The sequence below is a fragment of the Opisthorchis viverrini genome (genome assembly GCF_000715545.1).
Source record: "Opisthorchis viverrini unplaced genomic scaffold opera_v5_364, whole genome shotgun sequence".
In the NCBI taxonomy this organism is placed as follows: domain Eukaryota; kingdom Metazoa; phylum Platyhelminthes; class Trematoda; order Opisthorchiida; family Opisthorchiidae; genus Opisthorchis; species Opisthorchis viverrini.
In genome coordinates, this window is record NW_008752026.1 from 265,920 (window position 1) to 290,849 (window position 24,930).

At 44.4% G+C, this 24,930-nt stretch overlaps 5 protein-coding genes across 5 annotated transcripts in view; 1 reads left to right on the forward strand and 4 right to left on the reverse strand.

Moving 5' to 3' along the window:
• T265_10445 (hypothetical protein) overlaps positions 1–2,216 on the reverse strand; it is a gene marked incomplete at both ends in the record, with an annotated part of 7,766 nt that extends 5,550 nt beyond the window's left edge. Inside the window, one exon of the mRNA XM_009176820.1 lies at positions 2,188–2,216. Within this exon, the coding sequence (XP_009175084.1) occupies positions 2,188–2,216 (29 nt within the window). The remainder of the gene's footprint in view (positions 1–2,187) is intronic.
• Positions 1–6,939, forward strand: part of T265_10444 (hypothetical protein) — a gene marked incomplete at both ends in the record, with an annotated part of 24,811 nt that extends 17,872 nt beyond the window's left edge. Inside the window, 2 exons of the mRNA XM_009176819.1 lie at positions 3,320–3,524; positions 6,607–6,939. Coding sequence (XP_009175083.1) covers positions 3,320–3,524; positions 6,607–6,773 — 372 coding nt within the window. The remainder of the gene's footprint in view (positions 1–3,319; positions 3,525–6,606) is intronic.
• Positions 2,425–2,718, reverse strand: T265_10446 (hypothetical protein; the record flags this gene model as incomplete). The annotated part of the gene is made up of 1 exon (XM_009176821.1): positions 2,425–2,718. One exon carries the CDS (start codon positions 2,716–2,718, stop codon positions 2,425–2,427), a length of 294 nt encoding a protein of 97 aa, XP_009175085.1.
• A 3,304-nt stretch (positions 6,940–10,243) lies between the features above and the next one.
• T265_10447 (hypothetical protein) lies at positions 10,244–18,855 on the reverse strand (the record flags this gene model as incomplete). The annotated part of the gene is made up of 2 exons (XM_009176822.1): positions 10,244–10,445; positions 18,683–18,855. The coding sequence occupies 2 exons, from the start codon at positions 18,853–18,855 to the stop codon at positions 10,244–10,246; spliced, it is 375 nt and encodes a 124-aa protein (XP_009175086.1).
• Positions 18,856–19,434: 579 nt separating this feature from the next.
• T265_10448 (hypothetical protein) lies at positions 19,435–24,160 on the reverse strand (the record flags this gene model as incomplete). The annotated part of the gene is made up of 2 exons (XM_009176823.1): positions 19,435–19,626; positions 24,107–24,160. The coding sequence occupies 2 exons, from the start codon at positions 24,158–24,160 to the stop codon at positions 19,435–19,437; spliced, it is 246 nt and encodes an 81-aa protein (XP_009175087.1).
• Between the last annotated feature and the right edge of the window lie 770 nt (positions 24,161–24,930).

Sequence of the window (24,930 nt, forward strand, 5' to 3'; positions counted from 1 at the left end):
TGATGATGATGATGATGACCTGACCTCTCCACGCTGCCACAGTTGTCTGCTGTCTTGACGATCATTGTTGTTGTCACGCTTACGTTCGATACCCTGGGAAACAAGCACACTACGCACCCAGTAGCGGGATCTCCCCAACAAAGCACACCTGTAAACATTTGTCCACTACAAGGATGACAGTTATTGTCTCCAACTTCTGTTGTCACCGCAGGTAAAACTGCTGACAGAGTCCGTGCAGACCACAGCTTGTGGCGATCCTGGCCCATGACTGCTCAGCTCACTGTATTGGCAAACAGTCCATCGTGAGGTCAAAGGAAAATTCAAGCACATCTGATCTGACTGCCAACATCTAGTCTCATTACAGACGCACCTTAACTCAACGCACAGGTGTCTTACTTTTATCCAAGAGAAAATAATACATTGTTTGGTTCAACCTCGCGAATGTGAACTTCGATTTTCGGGTAGATGCACACAATGCAGAACTCATTCAGAACGATCACTTCTATCAACCATGTGGTCAGAACACAATAGTAATGAGCAGTGTTTTTAATAAAATTTCCTCAGGCAAGTACAAGGAGGTCAAGGAGGTAGTAGATGAGATGGTATTTGGTGAAAATCATAATTAACCGCTCCTCTAGTGAGTCCTTGAGTTTCTGAGATGTCATGGATTGGTCAAGATAAAGTCAATGCCTTTATTTGCCTGTTTGAGTGACAGCGGTGGCTGACGCAGCCTGACTGCTTCGAGTGCGTTTTTGTGAATGCCCTTCAAGTGAATGAAAGTCTTTCAGAAAATCATGCAGAGCAATTGAATCGGTTTGATTTGGTGGATGGTATCGACCAGATGCCCCAAGATGGGTGATTTTGAACTACGGGGTAACAGCAGTGTGCATTGTCTCCCTTGTGGCTTTCTGAACAATTTCGCACATCCAGGGGAATTATGCCTAACTCACCGTACATTCAACGGAGAAGCCACAAATTCATATTCGACATTCTGTTAACAGAATCTGAGCGTTTCCGATTTCCCCAATGTTTGTTTCTGTCGTCACCTCATTTATGCCATTTCATTAGTTCGAAATTCTGTGCTGGAACCGAATTATGCAGGTGGCATCCCAAGGTCGCAGACGCACCATCTTCGGCTGGTGCGTCATCCTTTAGTAGCCAGTAGACCATCACTCCTTTTGAATTAGTTGATGGTGATGACCATCCACGGAGTTGGAGGTGAGCCGTTAGGCTTCCGTAGATAATTGAATGAGTTCGGGACAAGAATGGGAACGTAAATTAACGTTTTCGTAGCTAATCCGTCTGGGTACGGAACCGCGACTTTATACAAAAGCATCCAGTCTAGTGAAGCGGACGTCGATGTGCTGCTCATCTGCTCAGGTAATTTAAATCTCGAAGTTAAAAAGCTTTACATATTTTCCGCTGAACGCCCTATTGAGTTTTGAGTAAAGGACTTTATTATCCCGTACTTTGCAATCTTGTTTTTGCACGTAGTTCGAACTATCCCCTCACGCCGTCGCATACGAAATCAGTCTTGTGTTCAGTAAGCAACCTCATTGGGTGTGCTTGGGTCACTACAAGTAGATAGAAGCGAACAGAAGTGGCATGTCAGCTCTTCGCCTTGATTTGGGGTTGACCAGGTTCAGATAGCATTCCTTATTGAGCCCATGGCGCACACAGTACAGTCGTTCGGCAAACCAATCGCTTGTTTTAACACGTCGGCGGGATCTGACGAAACTGTTACAAGTATCCACGTTGGAGGTCACATGAACAAATAAGTTCCTGTGCCCACTGTTGAGGCGAAGCCGGCAAGCACAAACCACTTGTTACGTCTTGCCGTTCATTGACGTGACCTCGTTCGCATGTATATCGCGTGAAGTCTGCTAACAGGGCATACTTAGTTGTACGTGGTTGAACAGTCCCCCCTCTATTCTGGCACAACTATTCATATTAGTCCACGCTGTGTGTGTGGAGGAGGAGAAAGAGGTAGATATGAACGTGAACGTGGGATACGTCTTCTAATAATGAGTCCACGTGTTTGTTCGCTTGTGCGTACTTGCCAGCTATCCAGGTGTGAGGCCTTATTGTGAAACGAAAACGGACTGGCGGATCAGGAATTTGCTGCAATCACTCCATCAGGTAATCGACAAATCGGTTTAGATGTGGAGAGGTTTACATACGACTCACTTATTGCGTGTTCGTGCTGCATCTTCCATTTTTTGATGTCCGATTTCGTTTCCCATCATGTTACCACCCACTGAGTCTTCGGATTGAGGTGTCTGTGTATTTGTTCGACCGCTTTCGACATTCTGCACCTGCTGAGTTGTATGTACTTCGAGACCACGTCGTGATGCATGTTGGCGACAGAACTCCTAAACCATTTTTTTCCGCTCCCACGTTCCTTCGTGTATGTTCTTGGCTATGTCATTTCCCTCGGGATTGGCCAAAACATCCGTCTGCTCCTTTTGTAGCGACCCGTTCACCTGACTGTGGTCCTACCGCAGTCGTTTTTGTATTCCTCCCCTTGGATGTTGCCGTACCCTGTTTCCCGCACAGACCGAACGTCTTTCTGGTCCCTGGTTTACCTTGAAACTCGTGCCGCTTTAATCCAATAAGTGGACTCGTCCGTTTCTTGGGAAATTTCTGGCGGGTGACCTCTGTTCTGTTGTTATCTTCGATCCGCACCAAATAATCGGCTTTGTACGCCATCCGAGCCATTGTGTTGTTAGATGCACCGTACAGCCTCTTGTTAGCTTATCTGTTTTCTCCACACTGGCTGTACTTTCCAATCATCTGCCCCCTGTCTTGGTAATGCAAAAAAGGCAAAAAAGATTTACACAACCAAGTATAGAACGTAACCGACTGGACACCGTAAATATGTGACCCACACAAACGGCGTGCTTCATCCCACGTAGGCGCAACGGCGTGTAGATTATCGGTAGCCCAAATCATTCGTACCTAATGGTAAACCCGTCACTGCACAGGTGACGGTGCCTGAATCAAAAGCGAGCCTGCAGAATTCACAGTGGACGTATTAAGCCAAACGTGATTTATGGTGGTCTCTGCCGATGTTGGAACTGTAGGCAATAACCTCTGGTTGAACATGTGGCTTCGACTTCCGCTGGGTGTAGCTGCCTCATCTCTCACATTGAAAGTCATTTACTCTCTTCTGGAATACGGTATCTGTCTGGATCGCACTTGCCCTAGCGACAAGCAGTAAACTAGACTTTCTGCTAAAATCTCCTGACCTCAGACATACGTGGTTGTATTTTTTGGGATGTGAGACTTATACGTTTGATTTGAACACTCAACCCTTTAGGTTCGTGCGCGGGAGAATGAGCGGCGGTTGCTCACTATGCTTGCTATGAACACGATACCCGAATCCCGTCGGGCGATCTATGCCCGATTACCCAGTATGATCACCCAAGTGTGGACTGTCATGCGACCTTTCAACGGACGTCCTGTTCCAATGACTACGGTGGCTTCTCGCGTTGCCGACGCGCATCCGAGTGGATTATCTGCTGGTAAGTTATAGGAGTTATTTCATATTTTCCACATGTCTGCATCCGACCGAAATGAGTACAGGGATTGAAATCATTTGCAAACTAATTTGGTGTTAACTGGACATTCAAGTGAATTCTATCTGGAATTCAATTGCGCCTCTCGTAAACGACAAATTAATTTTTTAAACGAGTGCAGTTCGCTAACTGCGCACATTTTAATGTTCAAGCAGGATAGGGAATTACGAAGACTGCGCATACCTGGTAACCTCCAGTCGTGAGTTGTCGAAGATTTTCCAGTAACCTCGTGAGTGGTGTATTCCGTCAAGAAGTAGCGCAGGAATTGTTTTACCGTATCGAACTTGTTTTTGAACCCTGGGACGGATTACCCTCTTACGCTAGTTTCCGGTTAGTCACAAAGAGAGATGAAAGCGGACTTTCTCTCCCCTCCATAGGATTTACCGCAGAGGGTGTCAGAGGTCAGAAGATATGTCTTTTCGCCGTCCTACCGTTATGAAGCTGACGTTTGTAGGGCTCGGCGTATTTGTTGCCTTCAGTGAGCAATAAAGCGCGTACAGTCCGTAAGCACGTAATATGACTGTCAACCGATCGAGTAAGTACGATGTGACAGAGTAATGAAGCACATCCGTTGGTATTTGACTAAGATTTCTCATTTCCGATTACTCAGCTTTGGGTGTGTAGCGATTAGGCGCCAGTCATGACTCATGAATGTAATTTGACACCAGAGGCCTGTGATCTGAATGCTCTTGAAAACCTTTTGGAGTGGCCTTGGTTGCTAGGCGAAACGCGTTTTTATTGTTGTGTTTTTCTGCATATAAACTCCACCCCATTAGCATACAATACATGTTTTCGGCTCCAAGGTTCTAAGCCTACACACGTCTAGTTGACCGATTCGTTCAGTGGACTGCATACAACGGTGATGTCAGCGTTCCTGATGACGAAGTCAATCACCTACCGATTATTGTGATCTTCAACCTCCCACCCCTCCGAGATTGGGAGAATCCTGGAACTAATTCGTACCACTGGACCCCAGTACGAAGAATTCGCCAGGATTCCTCACAGACTTGACTCGCCTTTGTTCAAAAGATAGACATTCAGTCTATCAGTTTTTCTTCGGGTCACAGTCGCACCCAACAGAGGCTGGAACATAGGTTTCAATGTTTTCCTTCAGTAACTAACCTTTCGCCTACAGTTTATTGCAGCGCTAACTAATCCCAGTCTCTTCACAGAAACTGTGTTTACCTTGGCGTTCTACTTCATGTCTGCGCCCGTCGAATTAGTTTCTCCTAGAACAAAACCACGGAGCGTAAGAACTCGCCATGAGAGAACTTTTATTTTTGGAGAAGCTCACCTCGTGAACTCTTGAATAAGCAGAACACTCTGATCAATAGGAGGGGGTTCCAAAGCTGTAAGAAACAGTAAAAATATTAAGACGTAATCGTCAGATTCATTGTAAATGCAGCGCAACAAACTGTCTGACTGAGACGATTTAAGACATTTTATCAATGAACTCCAGCGATGTTTCACAATTATCGTGATAGTATTTTGTTCACTGTTTTCAGTCGCCGATTTGGGAAAATTTCAAGTTTTTATAGCTTGGTGAAAAGCAACACAAGTTAAACGGACATTCATTGGTTGTATACAGAAGGCTCAAAACCACCCTCGGTCTTGCTGCGAAACGTGAATCTTAAACTGTTAGCAAACGTTGTCATCAAATGGAATTGAACCTATCAAGTGGTACCACACGTGCATAGGATTTCAACTCGAAGTTTATGATGGAAACGGTACTAATCATGTGGCCAATCCTAAACAGACAGCTAGTTTCGATTTAACTACTGGCGGTTTTTACCCTTAAATGTGTTTTACCTCCGTGACTAAAGATGGTGACGATAAAATATCTTCACATATGTCTTTGAATTGGCAAGATAACTGGCGTGCGTCGCTCCTAGGTCTGTGTCCTCAGTGTCTCTTCTGTACTATTGCAGCAGTGTGCTGATTGGGTTCCACTACGGGTGCACCAAAATCCAAGATGACACACGGTCTTCTGGGCTGTCAGCCAGACGGCATGATATTGCACCGGTGAGGTCCCAAGTCCAATCACGGCAGGCATGGTGGCAACAGGATTACCAGTGAATGTAATACCAATATCTTCAGGAGTGGTTTGGTTCACTGAGGCTTACAGCACCGGTTTTGTTGTTGATGTCCAGGAATCGGTCCTTGACAGACATTTCCTGGTCAAACTGTGGTGACCGAAATCACTTTCCTCCAAAGCTGTTCACTTCTTTCTATACCCTGAGCTTTGATGATTCACTGATCCTGTACTTGTTATTTCTGAATGGACGTACTGAACGATTCGACCCGAATTGGGCAAGTAACCGCTATCTGAGTTGTTGGGTGGTTCCCTGATGGGGTATGAGTTTCAGCAACTTGCATCTCATTTCATTGGCTTGTTCCTCGCAAAAGTTTTCGTTCTCTTTGGTTTGTTTGCCGTGCCAGGTAATTTTGTTGTGAACGTTTCACCATTAATCGAGGTGACACCATTTTTGAGTCAATGGTTGCGAACGGATATGCAGTGATTATGTTGCCTCAATTAGTGACGAGACGTTTGCAACCAGGTCGATTAGGCCAGCAAACGAACCGGCGACTACCCGTACTAAATGAGCTACCGGCAAGCGTTTGACCTCATAGAGCTGATATTCGTACCCACTGCCATCAATCTAAGCAGCCTACTTTCGCAACTTTTGCACAGTCTGGTTTCCAAGACTAAGTGAGTCGTTGCGTCCAGTCTATAACCTAGAAACGATATGTGTACCCGCTCGTTTTGGCCGTGTTGGTAACCGCCGTCTGCCTACACGGGAACCCTGAGCTCTTGCGAATCAAGGTTATGATCTTCAGTTCTTATCTGCCTAAATGTGAACCTTCACTGTACTACTGCTCTCATGCATATCGGAACCAAAGTATTCTTAGCATCTTACTGAGTTAGACCGAGCCCTGATAGCTTTTCTGGTAAGCTAATCTAACAAGTGGTTCTAGGATCTTGTTTCGTGAATTGGTACCTAATGATTTGTGTGTTTATGTGTTCTAGATGCAGTTAATGAACACCTGAAGGTCCTTCTCGAGGTATGTCCAACATGGCTGCAAAAAGTGAACTGGTCCGTTCCACACCTGTGTATGTCGGATCCGAGTCGAAGTGTAAAAGATGTCATCGATTGGGTGAAGATTAAGTTGGCAGATGAGGGATTCCAGTTTTAGCCGACTTCCTCAACGAACTGTGCCCCTTTTCTGACCCCAATTTTTTCGTGATCTCTGTATTTGTGTTCCCTATTTCCTATCTATCGGTTGCCAGATGTGAGTAATGTCGTGTACTTTTTTCTCAAGCCCTTCCCCTCTGCAGCTGCTTCATGTGTTTGTATCTCCAATTATTTGCGTACACGAGCATTTTTTGGCGTACACAAATTGCTGCTATGCGTATTTTGTGATTGTGTCCATTAAATCACCATTTTTCTCGTTCCTTTCGCTCTGAGGAGATTGACAGGATGCCTAACTCGATTCGCATACATTCAGAAGGGTTTCTATGCCTGCCTGAGGGTCATGATTTTCAATACAGCCGCAGATTGCCTCACTTCGATCGAGCGAAAAATCGGTTGCGTGGAAATTCGACTTCAGCGTCACGGTTTACTTGATTGTAAGCGAACCCCCTTTTTGTGCGACTGAGTTTCCCTGCAAACCTAACATGCAGCTTGTGAGCTCAGATTAACTTTGTACTACACTACGCACTTCACACTGGTTCGCAATATAGATAGTCACCCCACCAGTGTCAAGAGGCAACTTGCTTTCATCTCGGATATTCGAATCTATTGAAGCAAACCGATTTCAGTCGTTTCTCTATATAGGCAGTCTTCTTTTCTCCTAACCTTGGTTTCGTTGTTTTCCAAAGTAAGGTGTAAATGCAGTCAATGCGACGCACAGCTCAACTTGGAACTTTTCGTCTGTCCACAATAATAATACTTCAGTCAGTGGCAGTGAGAAAAAGTTGCCTTCAGCGACGCGAAATATCAGTAGCATCGTAAGGGTCATTCATTACCTTGCTTGCCCTACAATGGCAATACCAACCTTATGCATGCGTGCGGACATTTGTCCGTTCATCTCAGTCGGTTCCACCTGCTACAGTTTAGATCACCAGAAAATGGGAGAAGAGGGGATTTACAACCAAGCATTGGAAGCAATGACAATCTGTTTGTTTGTATTGAATCGGTCACTTGTTTGAGGAAAGGAGAAACTGGATAGCTACTTACTGATATAGGTTGGCCAATAACTGGGTCACCGAGTCATGCCTTTCAGCGCCACTCCTTCAGACGTCCCACGTTGGTCGTTTTTCTGTGTTTGAGAGCTGCTTTTGATTCTGTCGATCGCCAGCTACTCTGAGAGTGTCTGTCAATCAGAGGTGTATCTTCCAAATTTCTATCCCTTAAGAGGGCACCGTATGCGGGCGCGTACGAGTATACGGGAGGCTCCCGCCTGAGTTTGCCACTTCCAGTGGTGTAGGGCAGGGTTTTCCTGTTTCCCCTTGAAATATTTCTGCCTGCCTCTGAAACCTCGAGTGGGCAACTGCTGCCTCCCTGGATGGAGACCCCGGGATTCAAATCACTAATGGTTAAGGACGTTGGCAGAAACGGTCCCATCGCGCAGTGCATCAAAGCTATCGCCTTCAATGCGTAGCTACCCAAATTCCGAGCAAACTGAAAATGCTTTCTCCTTTTATGCCCCAAACTCCCACCTTCTGGTGGTCGAAAGTGTAGTAGCTGCAACCAACGTACCTATGGTACACGATTGATGGCTGATGAATTGATCAATTCAGTATGCAAGTATTAACCAGCAAACTCAGTCGGGTTGAGAGTTGCCGCTTATTCGGATAAGGAGTCATGGAGTCCACTCGTCCCTTTCTGTATTCATCGTGCTTAAATTTCGACATGCCCGCGAAATTTCGACCTATGATCACGGGTACATGATTGCTCTGCTCAGTGAGTTGGATCCGCTTTTCGTTTTGTGGAAGGCTCAACAACCGTCGGTGACCCTATTCAAGATAGCTTTAAGACCACCAAACTTATTAGAAACGTCTCCGGAAAAGTGGAGAACAGTCTTGTACTGCGTGCATCGAAACGTTGTCTACCAAAGCATGTGCTACTCTCCGTGCATCCTTCAGAATTGCTCAAGTTGTGAGGCGGACAGCGTATGACTTGGTAGAAGGATATGAAAGAGGTTACGAAGAGTTTATGCGTAGCGGTTTTTCTTCCAGGACAGTGTCCCTTGTGAGTGGTCCTCTGAATATACTGTCGGATTCGGAGAGTCAACTTGACCTCGATAAGCTCTGCCTGAAGTCATCAACATTGCATGAACTTGGTAGTGTGAGGAGATTTGGGATTTTTGTGGAGATTTCGTTCTCTGAGTCAAGCCAATCTATGCTGAAAAGTCGAGAAGCACTGTACAGCTGTTCCATCCTTACTGGGACCGCATGATGTGGATTCCGTGATTGAAGGATGAGCGGCGCTTTATCCTGTCTAGGTGCGAGTTAATCACACTGCTGATCAGCCACTCATGGCCGAACGGTTAAGTGTGCAAACTACTATCCAGGAGGTCGCAGGTTCGAGACTCTTCGGAGTTTCGTGGGATGCGCACTGCTGATGATTCCCAATGAGGATGAAACAGCTGTACAGTGCTCCTCGGCTTTTCATCATAGATTGGCTTCACTCACGGGACGAAATCTCCACTTTTGTTAATCCTGTACCGAGTCCCTCCCTCACCGACTCTTTTGTTTTTAGCTTAAGTAATTGAAGTTAATGACCTTACTGCAGTGACTTGTCAGTGTCAACAGTGGTGTTGCTGTCTCCGGCGGTAACCTTGTAAACTTCGCAGTGCTTGCGCTGCCTACATGTTATCTTTGTCAAGTCAATGAACCGAAAGAATTGTGCGTCAGTGGAATGGCGAACCTTAGTGTCGTAGAGGCGGCCAGAAAAGCATGAAACACGTACGTTACTCAGTCCCCGCAGTGAAGTATTCAAACTGATGAAAAGAAATCATCTGAGGTTGGGATTTGCTGGACTGGATGATTAGCGTCGAATTCGATAGATTGGATTTTGCCGGCATTATGGAGATGGCGAAAGCGGAGGACTTTTGATCGCAAAATATCCAAATACCGCATGCAAATTATGAAGAGATATTATCCAACCGCATATGAGTGTACCATATGCAAACAAAGCTGACGGTGAATTAATAGCAGTTTTCGGATCTAATGAACAATCCAGTGTTTCCCCCGGCCTGGTAGCGTTCGTTGAAGTCTTCGAAAATTCGGTTAATGATGAATAGTAAATATCGTAGTTTTTCATCATTCTTATGGAGCACTTGACGATGACTGAATCGTTTGTCCGTGTAATTTACAGCTGATACTTATAGACCCGAAGTGATTGGTCATCGGACCGTTCAAAACCAGCTGCATCTGTTGATACTGCTTCTATCATTTTCCCCCGTCATATTTCCCTAAGTCTGTTAGTTTGTCTCGACTCGATGGATGAACACCTTGTAGGTGCATATCCTTGGTACAGCCACGTTCATGTTGCTCGCTGACTTCACCACACCATCGGTTTGGCTCCCGTACTATCCAACAATCTAACAACCCTCGTTCGTTGCAAATGAGTATATATTCGCTACTTTTGTGCAGTTTGGTTTCAAGTAAAACATAGGGTTGACGGAAACCCGGGGACTGCGCCTACCTGGTGAGTCCCAAAAAGCGCGAAACCGGTCATGGGATGTCGGCCGGTTTTCAGCAACCTTATGAGTAGTGGATTACAAATATATACACGTATCGCGATATCTTGAATATCGTAGCGACTGAAAAATGAGGCGACCTGGTGCAGCACATTCAGTTGCCTGGAAACATCACAACCGAGACTCAGCTGGGTTCCAGGTGAGTCTCGAAAAACCAAATTCGTTTGCTACCCTCGTTCTCTCTTTGATCAATTAGGGGTCGTTCTTTTCGCTGAGGATTCTTCTTCAGCTTTATCCGATAACTAACTTTATTTCACTACAAATAGAGTTTAAAAGTCTTCCGTCACCTTCGTGTAAGACGATACTTTTAAAGTGGTCCGCTTTAAGATGATCATTCTGAAATGAATCTTCAAAGAATATGCTGTTAAACTATGCCGGGTGAGTCCAAAACCTCAACACCCGTGAAAGTTGTCACGCACAGCACTGGTAGATCTTGTGTGTCGTGGGAGTACGTCTCAACTCTGATGCTTGTAATTCTGCAGTCTCGAAACGGTTGTCCCATGTTTGTTCAATGTTACCCTGAGTCAGTGATCATTCGCTCGTATATCAAAATCTACTCCTGGGGTTGAGGACCGGGTTGAATTTGCACTAATAACCTAAGATTGGACTTTTTTATTATGGTTATCTTCGTGGTTGTCCATCCAGAGCGTTGTCCGGTTGGGGTAGATACTATTGCGAGATATTATACGTTTCAGAAGGGCTTGGTAGACAATCGGTAGTTTTTCTTTGGACAATGTTAGGCTTTTGACACGACTTCATCAAGCCAAGTGTTGTAGCTTGGTGTACGGTAGTGCAACTCTGTATCAGTCCCTTGGCTTCCTGCTTCACCCACTATGGTATATCAAAAGGCACGGTAGCTCTACGCAGCCCTTTATGGAGACAAAGGAAAATCAGTACAACTGTAGTTATAGGGTAGTCACGGTGTGTTCCACAAGGTCGTGCCAGAATGTCCGTGAGGGGGCGAGAAGCGTCGAGTCAAAGGTGCTTGACTCGGATTGGCTGGCATTCTGACCAATCAGGGCATGCCTTCGTCTGACCCATGTCCTGCACGTGACACATCCGTCTAAATGATGTTCGGTTATTAGGGACGGCTGGCCCTCGAACACCAAGTGAACAAACAGGTCACCACGTTGGCTAGGTTTTAAGGCAGACGGAGATTAGCACACTAGAGCACTATTGAGCGTCAACTAACGGCTCTTGTCAGCTATTCTGTTTGCCAAAATCCTGAACTGATGGGTTGGAGGAGTTTCAAATTAATTCCAGTCCGCTCTTGTTACTTAATCTTCCACTTCAGGGTGCTTCAACGGATGGTTCGTCGCGGTTGGGCTATTTCATTTAGGAGTTTGGCGACCTTCCTATATTCAGGCAGCAATGCTGTCGTTGTCGCATCGTTGTACAAATAAAATCATCCGAGAAATCCATCCATTCATCTCACGGTCAACCGACTTTGGCGGAGCTGGAGTGGTGTATAACTGTGAAATTTATTCAACCGACCTGTTTCCTAAATTATCTGAAGTCGTGGAGGAACGAAGTGTTTGTTCCAGTTGAGGGCTGTGAATGTTGTACCATTGTTTAAACATGCCCTCGTAAAACACGAGATCGAATGCGATGTGCCAAAAAATAACATTTGTGCTGGTGTGGTGCATTGTTTCATGTTTTTACGACAATAGATGTACAAACGTTCTCGAAGTGACGCAACACACGAATGACAGAATGCATAAAGTACCAGCAACGAATTTTTTTCGTATGTCATCAGCGAAACCAACTATTTCATATGTTGGCCTTGATTGTAGACCGCTTTTGTTTCAACAAGGCTTTCGTGAATTCAGGGTGAAAAAGCTCCAACTTTTGAGAAACATCCAGCGTTAACCGAAGATGCGCATTTCCAGCTCCTCATTGAGCCATGGGTTTCCCGTGTCGTTCGACCAAGCACTCAGTAGGTGTTATTTAACATGCATTTCAAACTACTCTTTCGGTAACTAGTAGCACGTGCACACTCAACTCCGGCCCAGTCACGGGGTATGTCTCACACGGGTCCCAGCCGGCGACAGCCTCTCTTCATCAAAATTCCAAGTCTTCCAGAAATATATGGCACGCAAAAACAACAAAAAAACAGCTGTGTTTGCTTTGGATGTGGGTGCAACCACTGAATTTATGAATGACCATTCGTTCGAGCAGATGTCACCTCGATAACTGCTCACATGGATCGTGCGCTCTGTCACCGTTACCTCCTTGGCCATGATGACAAGTTCAGTTCGATCCCCAGTCATGCTATTCAGACATCCCAAAATGGCGCCGAGATACGTTTTTATGGTTTGGAGGCAAGTTGAATAGGAAAAGTTGTAGTATAACACTAATTAGAAACATCCTTTCTTAATCTCAGGCCAAACCAGATGTAGGGATCGACCGAGAGTTCTGTTTTTTTAGTGTGGTTCAGTGGATTTCATGAACAGTGACTCCTCGATTGGTTGCGCGCATTTCCCAACCTTGAATTCGAAAATGTCAGGAGGATATGTTTGTTTGGCGAGATTAGATAGACAGTGGAAGAAACTTATTCGATATGTTTTTTTGGAATACGACACCATTCTTGTAATTCTGGATGTTACATTAGTGGTATATCCGCAGCTTCTGCCCGAATAGATTTCCCAGTGGCTAAGTCATTCCTCAAACAGAGTACTCACCTAACCACCTTATGTTCAACCAGGATGTCAAATCAACCCACCGATATTCGGTCACCAGTTTTGCCTGGGGAGTTCCGAATGTTCAGCTACGAATACCGCACACTAAAACGAATAGACGGTATCAAAGAGTGAGTATCAATAATGGCTGGGTGAGCATATATATATGTGTATATATAGCGAACCTCAACTGTTCACGGTCGTAGCGTCAACAATGACTGGCACAGTGCAGTGTCAACGTCCGCACTTCAAGCAACAGCGAGCGGAATGTTGGCTCAGTAATGTGGGTTGTGATCTCCCTTTCCGACTACAGTCCCGTGAATCACATTGGCCGTGTGATCATAAGGAACTCACCGGAACACAAGTCAAGATAGGCTCATCTAACGGGACACGAATGGGCATGGGTAAGTGGATCAGCTGCGCACATTCCCACACAGGCAATACGAATACATGAGTGCCGGACGGGACGACCTTTAAGGCGAGGTGAGTGGCCGATGCAGACAAGCGGAACAAAAGAAGGACATAGGTAGAGTACGCAAATGAATTTCAGAATCATCACGAGGTCAAATTGGGTTCAACAGTGTCACGAAATGTCCATTTTTATTCGCAATTCTTTTACCACTAGGGTCGCAGAGTGACAGCTAAGTGTTTTCATAGCCGAATGTGACCGTCTCTGGTTGCCTGCTATGATTTCTTCGCTATAGATGTTGGAAGGTGTGTTCGTTTCCTGATGCGTTGTCCTCCATCTGTGGCGTTTTGTACCTTTATTTTGCTTCCATTATAACACTACGTATTTCATCAATTGCGTAGTCATTTTTTGTTTGAATACGAAAAACTACAAAAAACGCGCACTTGTACGATTTCGCAGAATACAAGCGTGGTCACGTGCTTCGACTCTCTCACCTGATTTCGCTCGCGCTTGCAGCGCCCATTCGCGGGTCTCATGTGCTAACTCTGGTATCGAAACATTCCAGACCATCTTTGGAATATATTATATGTGGGATTGTTGTGGGATTATTGTTTATTCGCTGACCTGGGCCAACGACGAGCTATTTTAAAAAGAACAATTATTAGTGAATCTGTTCCATCTGACATCTTTATTATTGTGTACCCAATCTAACGTTATTATTTTTACTTCTTTGCCACACACTTCTGGTAACTTATTGGGTAGCCAGACCACTACACATCCAAGGTATGTCCTTCTTATTCTTATGCAGAAGGCATCAGCGCCAGTGATTCATACCACTACCCTGTTCTCTGAAAGTGCTGTATGTCTGTTCATGAGTGTTAGGTGAAAGCTTTCGAGGTCACAGACTGCTAGAAGCCGTGGGGATGTATCTAAACGTAAGGCTGTACAAAGAAAACATTCTTCCGCTGAAATTTTTGTAAAAATTATCCGGTATCGAGTCCAACAGCTCGGACACAACTAACTTAGAAGAACCTTGGGAAAAAATTCTTTGCTGTGTCATACCTGACCTGCCCATAAGCCAAAACGGCTCTACGCTAACTGGCAGGGGGACAATACCCAGTTAGTCTTCGAGGGTGGCTAGGTTTATTCGCGGTTGTGCAACCTCAAAATTATTTAATCGCACAACTTTGAGATCACACTGAGGAGTAGAACGCTCCGTGCGTGGTCCCTTAGCATGGAATCGTACGTCGTAGCATCGAAGATAGTTGTATGGGTTACGAATGGACCGTGTGTGTGCTAACGAGTGTTAACTCGTTCTAGTTGACTCCTCCGGTTAAGCGGACTGGTTTACTTGTAGTGTGTCTACTGAAATTCATCACGAGTAGCGTAGACGACTCGACAAATTTAGGATACCTACCCGAAACGAAATCACTACAGCTTGGCCCATATTGCCATCCGTCTGTCAGTATGATGAACTAATGGTTGTGCATTGCGGATAAATTGCTTTTACACTTAAAAGTTCCTGTAAATATTCAGTAGTCAGAAGGAGGTGTAGAAACACAGGATCGAGGGCTTTCAGGAAAATTTGAAAGTTTATGTATGTTATTGATGACTCATTCGAAGGCATTCCATAGCAAATAGGGCTCCGACAAGGCCAAATCAAAATTCGTCACAGTAGACAGTTTCAGGAAAATTTGAAAGTTTATGTATGTCATTGATGACTCATTCGAAGGCATTCCTTAGCAAATAGGGCTCCGACAAGGTCGAATCAAACTTCGTCACAGTAGACAAGTGGCCATAGTAGGGATATAACGATATTAAGAGCGATTATTGCAAACAGGGGCTACGTACGAGAGAACAACACCGTTCATACAACGTCGGATTTGTTTCACAGTACGAACTAATTTGAATAAGGATCTGTTCATTGCCAACCGTTTTTGCAGTAGCGGCCATATTGACACGTCGTCACCTGTTAGTCAGATGTTCAGTGCGATTTATCACGAAGCTAATGAAGAGTAATAGCTGTAAAAAATATGAAAGTTTATCTAATCTTGAATACAAACTTTATCAAAACAAGACATCCACGGAGAAACTCTCTTTGTGAGCGGGGGGAGTGGACGAAGGTTACCGTGAATGTGTGCCTAAAAGGAACGGTATATTGTGTTCCCTCTGGTGAGGTTTAAAAGCGTCTTTTTACTGTGAACGCTCCGAATGTCGAATAATTTTGCGCATCCATGACAAGTTCAAAAGAACCGTGATTGGTGATCCTGTATGCTAAGGCTCTTTCTTCGTCATTCAGGTTACACAGCCCTACCACCAAAAGGCGTAAATTGCAACTTATCATTTCATAACCGGGTATCGGATACCAACCGGATAATCGGGTTTAGTTCCACGCCTTTCTATTCCCTCATCTACTGGCTCACACCAGCTGTCAACAAATGACACGGCCAGATGAACACTACTGGTCGCACGCTGTTCTGCCCACAAGATACGTGTAGTGTAAAGTTGCCATCCCATTCGATAGTCATTCTCTCTGTACTGGTTCACAGAACGGTCTGTCAGCATTGCAGCAGCCTGCACAACATTCCTTCAAACAGATTTGTAGCTGCGTAGCGTATCAGTGAGACAGTGAACTTCTTACCAAAGTCAGCGATCCCTCACTGATGTGGCAGGATACTCGGCTGTTGGTGCGCTACAGGTTGTCTACAGTAACGTGTCATCAATTCACCTGTTTAACCAACGCATGGCACGTCCTTTTTTGGTATTTCTTCGGAAGAGGATCCGCCGTTCAAGGACCAGCAGGATTGTCCTTTTCTGTTCTGCGTGGTTGTCTCATCAAAAAACTATGCCTTTCAAACTGTCTGTCCACTCAATGGATGTGTACACTTCGCGACCTGCCACCTAAAACAGCCTAAGGACGTTATTCTTATTTACGCCTTTGATACCGTCTGCTCTCCACTGCTCTACAAGTTTTATTCCAGCGCCATTTGTCTGCATTGAGATACTGTGCCCCACCTACTTCTAAACGTTTAACTCACTCCGAAAAAAATACTGAGAAGAACTATATTCGTAGCGGATGGAAGGTTGACGGAATGTGTGGCTATTTCAAATTGTCGATTTTTTCGGCATGTGGCGGTGAGTGATCTCGGTTATGGACTCATTGAGCATGCTGTGGCATTGAAGTGCAAACTTATGGGCCACGCAACAAAATTGCTATTCCAATTTCAGCCCGACTTTGTATTGCGTCTCTTCCCAGAGAAGGTCATGCATTACTCATTAGCTTTTTCTACCAATAAAGTGCTCGAATCTTCTAGTTTTCGTGATTATGTATTCGGGTGGACTGATTTACTCAGGATACGTCAAATTGATTTTGAGATAAGAAAATTTAAGTAAATTCGTATTGAGTGAAATGAATGGGGATTGGAGCTAGTGAACATCACTGAGTGCTAGAAAACTGGTAGAAAACTGGACCAACTGGAAATGAACAGTTATCAATCTCACGGTTTGCCAAGAACAACCGTACAAAGCGGGAATAGCCATGGGAAATGGATTCGCGGATCACTCCGGTCGTAAGGATTCCGGAGAGAACGCCATTACATGTTTGGTTGCGTTTTTCAACCGCTTTGATCCGGTCTTTAGCAGTGAGCAACAGAATGTTATTGGTTTGGTATAATTTTCAAAGAGGACGGCTCCACGGCAACAAATCTAAGGACCTATGCATTCCAGCTAGTCGGAGAATTATGATCATTCTCCCCACAGCAAACCAGAGGAAACTTACCTTCAAATCTTTTGACATTCGAGTGGGTTTATCACAACTACTATAGAAATCCATTTTTTAACAATTTATTACATTGGTGGCGAACACTCACCAGCCTGAATCCAATAAAGCAATAAATATGACAAAATATCAATATTGGAGAAAAACAATGAGACTGACTCATGTACAGATGTTCATCCAGCGAGCAGAGTCACTGTTACTGAGTGCGCTCTGCTGACGGAATAAAAATTCCCTGCTGTGGGGAATGCCCTTACCGATATCCAAACATAATAATCTTAACTGGGGCTATTGGGTTTGTGGATCACTGCTTAGAGGTAGTTGATTCACTCCGACATATGTGAGCGGGAGTTGCGGCTCATTTGATCCTACATCGTACAAGTTCAAAATGAGAGCGCAAAGATAATTCGACCTAGTGAGTGAGAATCAATGGGTCCATCAAGGAGGGAATATGGTCGTTGGTTTGTTCGCTGAGCTGGGCACTCTGATTGCACAATCAGAGCGCAGTCAAATAGCCCACCTCAGCGAACAAACCAGCGATCATGCATGCTATATGAGCTACCAGCATTCTCGACTGAGAGAATAAAGTGCTCCAAACAAGACACAGATAGACAGCATCATAACTCGCCAGAACAATCGATGTGCACATTCATACCTAAATGACGTGAGTAGCGTTAACGTTATGATAGTAACTTTATGACGAGTGCGTGATGTGTCTTCATACAAGACCGAAACGTTGATTTGCGTCAGTGAATGTGCAATAAGTGTACAGCTGCCTCATGTAACCTCGTCATATCCATCACGGAAATCCATAAAAATAACTCGTTTCTTTCCAGAGAAACCCTAGTTCATCAGTGCAAAATTTGGGCTTCTACTAGATTACGGTAAACAGATTTTGCCACCCTTGATGTATTTCATTGGATATTCAGATATATTTGCTCCTGTTTGTTCCATCAATTGATAGGTTTTTGGGCGGTATTTGGGGTCCACTAATCCCGAGTTCACCTATAGCTGCTGACTGGGGAAAGCTTTCCAAATTCATACCATGAATGACTGATAGTGTTGCCAGCCTGTAGAGCTCTGGTCTCAGCCGACGTCCTGTATTCATCTTGTCCTGATAAACACAGGGGAGCATGATGTATCTATTTGTAAATGAACGCAGATTTCACCTACGTCGTCAGTGGCCTTGACATATGAACACTGGATAGTGCACAATTTTCTCATCCGACCACGTCAAACCCCTTCGTACAAATGTCATGAACGTTGCATTGGTGGGCAGTTCCAATGTGATCCGCACACTCATATTTGTAGCCACTGGTTTGTGACCTTCTATTGACTTCAGATTCTTATTTGATCTGATCACATGGAGCCTTGATAGGTTGCGAATTGACTTTGATCATTGAGGTCTTTCTTACAAGTACTCGAAAAGATATTGTCGTATTTTTTGTATACGATGATGCTGAGCCTGACTAGATACCTATTTCTATTAAGTTCTTCTGTGGTTGATCCCCCATCCCTGTCACTGCCATAGCGCTTAGATTTTCGGTGATGGAGGATGCCACTGGTTACACCAGCAGTGCATATCCAATGGCCGTGTCCGGGTTCGAACTCCGGACATCTGACATGCGAGATGAGCGTGTTATCGGACATCTGACATGCGAGACGAGCGTGTTATCACCAGCGTTACCAGCGTTACTCCACTAGCTCAGGTGGGGCACATTTGAATTTTCACGTCTAAACAGAAGAACGTGTTCACACTTGAGCGATGAGTTAGACACGGAGTTTTTCCACTTGCGTGGACACTTGCCTTATTTCCGAAGCCGAAGGACTAACGGATGCATGGCAATTCAACAATGCTAATTTTATTACAAAGAGCACTATGCAGGAATACCCATAATCTCCTCTTCGGAGATCTGTTTACTTCGATGTGCCATCTAGACCGCTAAAATGCGCCAAACATTCATTTGCAAATCAATTTGGTTTTCACGAGCGACCCAACTGAATCTCTCGTTTGCGATATTCTTCAACTCAATGTGCTGCATACAGACCACCTCATGTTTCAGCTGGCACGATATTCGAGATATTTTAGTGTAATTTCATAAAGGAAACTACTCACAAGGTTTCTGAAAAACCTTCGATAGCCCGCGATATCTCGAATATCGTACCGACTGAAACATGAGGCGACCTGTGTGCAGCACACTCACTTGTAGAATATCATAAACGAGAGATTCAGTTGAGTCTCTCGTGATAACCAGATTGATTCGCAAGTGAGTGTATTTCCCGAAAATAGTCCAATTTTGGGTTCAAGTAGAACAAAAGGTTGACGGAAACTCGGGTACTGCGCCTATCTGGTGAGCCCCAAAAAGGGCGAAACCGGTCATGGGCTGTCGAAGATTTTTCAGCAACCTTGTGAGTAGTTTTCTTTATGAAAATAAGCACTATTTTCTATCCACCGAAAAGTTTCTATCGAATTTTCAAACCCACTACAAGTGTCTAACGTATGTATTCAAAGTACTCCGCAAGTTTGTTCGCTCTTCTTTTGGGTCAAACCAACAATTTTTGCTTTTTTTACGGAAAGAAGGGTTAATGTGAACAAATTGGCTTTCGGTGAGCACTCCACTCTTATTTTGAATAGTGTTCTAAACTTGTCTACACTGTAGCATACAAAATGCTTCCAGAGCGTTGTCCTCTCTCCTCAAGATTCTCAACAAAAAGTAAAAAGAAGTGAACAACAAAAAGTAAACTCTGGGGAGTAGACACTTATCCAAGCACGTCGCGGTTGTAGCATAGTTTGGACAAGTTGTTATAAACGAAAGCTTCAGCAAGGATTTAGTTGAGTCTCCGTCAACACCTAATCCATTTGAAAATTAGTGTACCTCACCACCTGTGTAGGATCTATTACACAAACTAGAACATAAAGTCGATTGAAACTCGGGGACTGATAGGCCCGGAGAATAGCAAAATCGGTCGTGGCCTGTTGAAAAGTTTTCAGCGGCCTTATGAGTAGCATGCTCCACCAGCAATGCGGTGTTAGCGTGGATGCATCATAGGAAACTCAAGCTATCAAGGGCAAAAGCAAGGTTGTGTTTTGACATTCATAAACCGACTGAAATGTTGACGGAACGTTGAAATTCGAGAAACGTGGTGCTGAATTTTCAGTTGAACCAGTTGAGTGTAAGTTTCCGGGAGATTTCACCTTGTTCAAGTTTCTGTGGATTGGTGCACGATACTCATTTAGTGACACGTTAAAACATCTTGAGGACTAAAAGCAACAGAATGGATCCCATCCTGCTACCGCTGGGTCTAATTGTTGCGGGGTTCTAGTACAACGCGGACTTCGTGCAAACAAATTATGATGTACAACCTTTCAACTGCAAGAAGCCAAACGTGTTTAGCTCCTAGCTAATCAGGAGGAATCTGGTGAAAATTTCAACCTAGATAAAAAAGAAAGTATCAAAAAGAAATTAAGCAAATTGGCATTTTCCCCTCCATTTTGACTTTACGGTTCCATTGATTCGGTCCGCTGAACTATTGTCTAGAAACGTTTCCACCCAGGTAAATCATTAGCACTAAACAAAGTGTTCTTGTCCAAAACGAAAACAAGTGGCTGACTCTGATTGTGGTGGACCGCGTTCCCCAGACTAGGGAGATGGTGATCGGTCCCTGGAGTGCTGACTCATTGAAGACGCGTATATGAAAGACCAGCTGACGAGCTGGTCCAGGAAGTCATCCGCTTGGATGGCGGACCTCTTTATTTAGTTTTTGGTTCTAAAGGCGAGTGCATCCAATAGTTTTTTCCCGCAGGGCCAGGGCGCTGTGAGACTGGGACGCGAAATGTATTACACACAGTCCACTCTGATTGGCCATATCACCCTGCAGTGCAGTGTCTCGAAAGCCCTTGGACGCAAATGTCATATACCCATTCAGGTAACTGGCCGCTAAGAACACACTCCCATTGGTCGGATGATTCGTATCAGTTATGTAGGTAGTAATCGTACCAAATACTTGTTCACCTGGTGCAATAACGTGGTAACTGTTAACTAGTACTGGTACGTCCAGTCCCTCACAACTTCTGGTGTTCATCCATTGGGTCCATTTCTATAGCGTTTGTTGGGAAGGGGCTGACATTCCATTATGATGTGCACAAAACAACCAACCGCAGCGAACATGGTAAGTAAAGTCAAAAAGCGTTTGCTGAACTGGAATGTTCAGTGGACTTAACTATATTATGCAACGGTTGAAAGAGGAAGAGATGTGTGAGAAACCGTCTGTGCTATGAAGGGTTAAATTACCAAGTTTATTGTCTATACAATACATTTTATTGTAACAAGCAGTGGAGTGAAAACACTTGAATTCCTTGTCCTGCAGCCGGAGTAAGGTTCTGTGTGCTCTATTACTATGCTGACTTATTTCCAGCAGCGGCTTGTGGAACAGACTCACCGCCGTCGTAATAAGGAGACTGATTATGCGCGTGTGTAGGTATACGTTCGGAATTAAGTAACACACTGATACTACTCATGGGGTCACTGAAGAATTTGGACAGTTCGCTACCGGTTTCTTCCGTCTTGGGGCTTGTCAGCTAGGCATAGTTCGCAAGTTTTCCATTCATGGATACTAATTTTTATGTATGCTGTGTTATGCGCTTCTTCGCAAACCAGGTTCACGTCGACAAGGGACCCAGCTGATACCCAGGTGATAATTTCTCCATTCATGGATACTAATTTTTATGTATGTTGTGTTATGCGCTTCTTTGCAAACCAGGTTCACGTCGACAAGGGACTCAGCTGATACCCAGGTGATAATTTATGTGCAGCACAGGTGGATGAAGCACATTATAAACAATAGATTCAAGTGAACTTAAGCAGAATCTCCAGCCAACCCTTATTCAATTCGCAAGTGAATGTTCTTCGTAGCAGTAATCTTATCCATACAGTAATAGGTCAAAAACGGCTATTATAAGTTGGTTGGTGCTGCTGAGGTTGTTGTAGCCTGATGTCCAACTGTTGTGGATTTTTTCAATTTTGGAGACAAAAGCAGTGCACAATTTGACAGCGTGTCGTGTTTGTCTAGATATTTCTATTGTTCTATTTTGATCAGTAATGTGACGGGACCGACGAAATGGGCCATTCGAAAGAGGTGTCCAATGCAGACGGGAGCTCAGTTTGGGGCGACCGACTGTTTTACTCGATCCGCAAATTTGAAAACGGCAGACCATCTGATGACTGAATTTTTGGAGAACCTTGTCGTGAACTAAAAGACACCAATCAAACGTATGGGAACTATTGAATGAAACTTTCTCGTCGCAGTCTTCATTTAAGTCAGATTTTTGCTTATTTTTGGGGGTTTGGTCAGTCAACCAGTTCACCAACTTACAGTTTCACACGTTATTTTGCTCAAACACGGTTGAAAAAGTCTCGAACACGATGATGTTCTAATGTTTGTGGGAGCTACTACGTCTTATTTTATTGGCCAAAATTGGTCGATACGACCTTGTCCGTTACGCATATCTCTCCTGTTGATTGTCATTGAACAATGCATCACTAGCTCTCCAGTCATTCGCTGAACATAAGCGACAACGCTAAAGAACACAGCTTCAAGTGGGCTAGCAGTTGTCAGCTTGTCTCGCAGGACTGGCAGTCTGAGGTAACGCAGCCATTCGGATTCATCCAGCTGACTACTCTACAAACCCAGCCCTGGCAGTTCCAGTGTTTTTGCCTGTCATTTTGCGTTGGTATATTACCTTCCTTAGGTTTTGTGGCGACTACACAGAAAACGGGTTCCACAGCTGGACGGTTTCATCACGAATATAATATGAATGCTAATAGAATGATTCTACCCAGCTGACAACCTGGGTTTGGGGTTGATTGGTTAATCCTTAGGTGTTTCAGATCGAATTGAACTATCAGTCCAAGATTTTGCATTATTCAGATAGCTGTCGACTTGGGCCGCCCGACGACTTGAACAAATGGCTTGATAGGTTACTTTAGTATCTTCAGAAAGTACGTAATAGGCATATGGGCCATTGGCTACTTCCAAGGGCACCACATTTGTTAAACGAGGGACTACTCTCATCAGCCAGTTTTGCACTCTACCGACGACATTGGGTAAAGTTTTATTCATTTTGGAAAATCACTGTGGAACAGCCCCATCCACAAGTGCTTCAGCAAACGAGGTTGACTTTCAAACCAGATTACAATGGTGGCAACTTACGTCGACTTAACTAAGCATCCCAAATTAGTCAGAAAGTCAAATGAGCCCGTCTCATACCGTTTAGACATAAACGGAAGTTTATAATATAACCTGGGCACAAACTTAGTAAATGGAGTCTGAGTGATGTACAACACACATATTTCACCATTAATTCCATTTTAAAGTGAACTGTTATATCAGAAATTCTGCAACGAAGATATGTGAGGCCAAGAAGCGAACTGACTAAATTCTCACTTGAGAAAAAACTACTGAATTGTTTTTTCTGACTATTCCAAAGCCGAGACCGGCACAAAGACTCTGCTGTTAGAAGAACGCCCGTAGCTCAGGTAACGTAGATTGTCGTTTGTTTCTTCTCTGAACTAGGCAATTTGACCGCAAGCGTTTCATCACCAGTGGAGGTGATATCATGAGTGCGTAGTTGGGTAGCGGAGTGGAGAATAACGGTCCGTCAGTGGTTGTGCGTGTGTTCTGTCCCTGACCCCCACTTTGTGACGCCTGTTGATGTGAATTAGATGAATTTCCTGTTTCTTGATTTGTTCATCCGTTAGTAGCTCCCTTCGAGTATTCCGTAAGAGATATTTGTCTTTTTCACGCAGTGGTGGGCAAATTGAGTCCAGTTAAACGCGTCGGTTGATAGAATTCGTCGTAGAATACCACCCTTCAATAAAATCTATTCCACGTCTCGTGTTACCTCATGCCAAGATTTTTGCGTTTTTAAGAGTGAATTTGTGACCTCGGTTTTCATAAATGCAGATCAGCGATAGGGAGTTATGTCTCCGTTGTTATCTCCGTCACGTTTTGTTATTTCATTCTTGTGCATAGTTCCATCCAGATTCTTTTAAACAAAATTTGTTGCAGTTGCAGCATTTGATTTACTTCGTCACACAGCTCCTCTTGGTTCTATCAATGTAGCCATTCGGTCTTGAGATCAGTTTCCTCAAGGTAGCCATGATGATTCCTCACACACGTTAGAACGCACGGATACGGACAGCCTGCGCCGTGCAACTCGGGGTTAGAGGAAATTCAGTTCCCCATAAACGTTACGCGATATGTGTGTTGTCATAAAAAGCAAACACTACAAACTAGTTTACATGACAGATTAGGATGAAAATTAGCCCTGAAAACTGGTAATTGAAAATAGTCAATTCCATCACACTACCTTAAATCTATAAGTAGCTCGTAGGAAGAATAATCTCACCAGTGAAGCCTTCAGTTGATAAGCCCTCACTCGAAAAGCCGACCAACGCGTGACCAGGTGATGTGGACTCCGTGATTGAAGAATGAGCGGCGCTGTGTCTTGTCTAAGTGAGCGTTAATCAGTCGGCTAATCAGCCGCTAATGGCCAATCGGGAGGTCGCGGATTTGGAACTTCGTGGAGTTTCGTGGTGTGCAGTGGTTTTCCGTCCTCCAGCTAGAGAACAAAGTCCCACTTGAAAATTACCAGATCTCCCATTGCCATCAATCATAGCAGAGTGAGTTTGATGGTGTTCACGAACAAACGTGGAGTTCATGCAA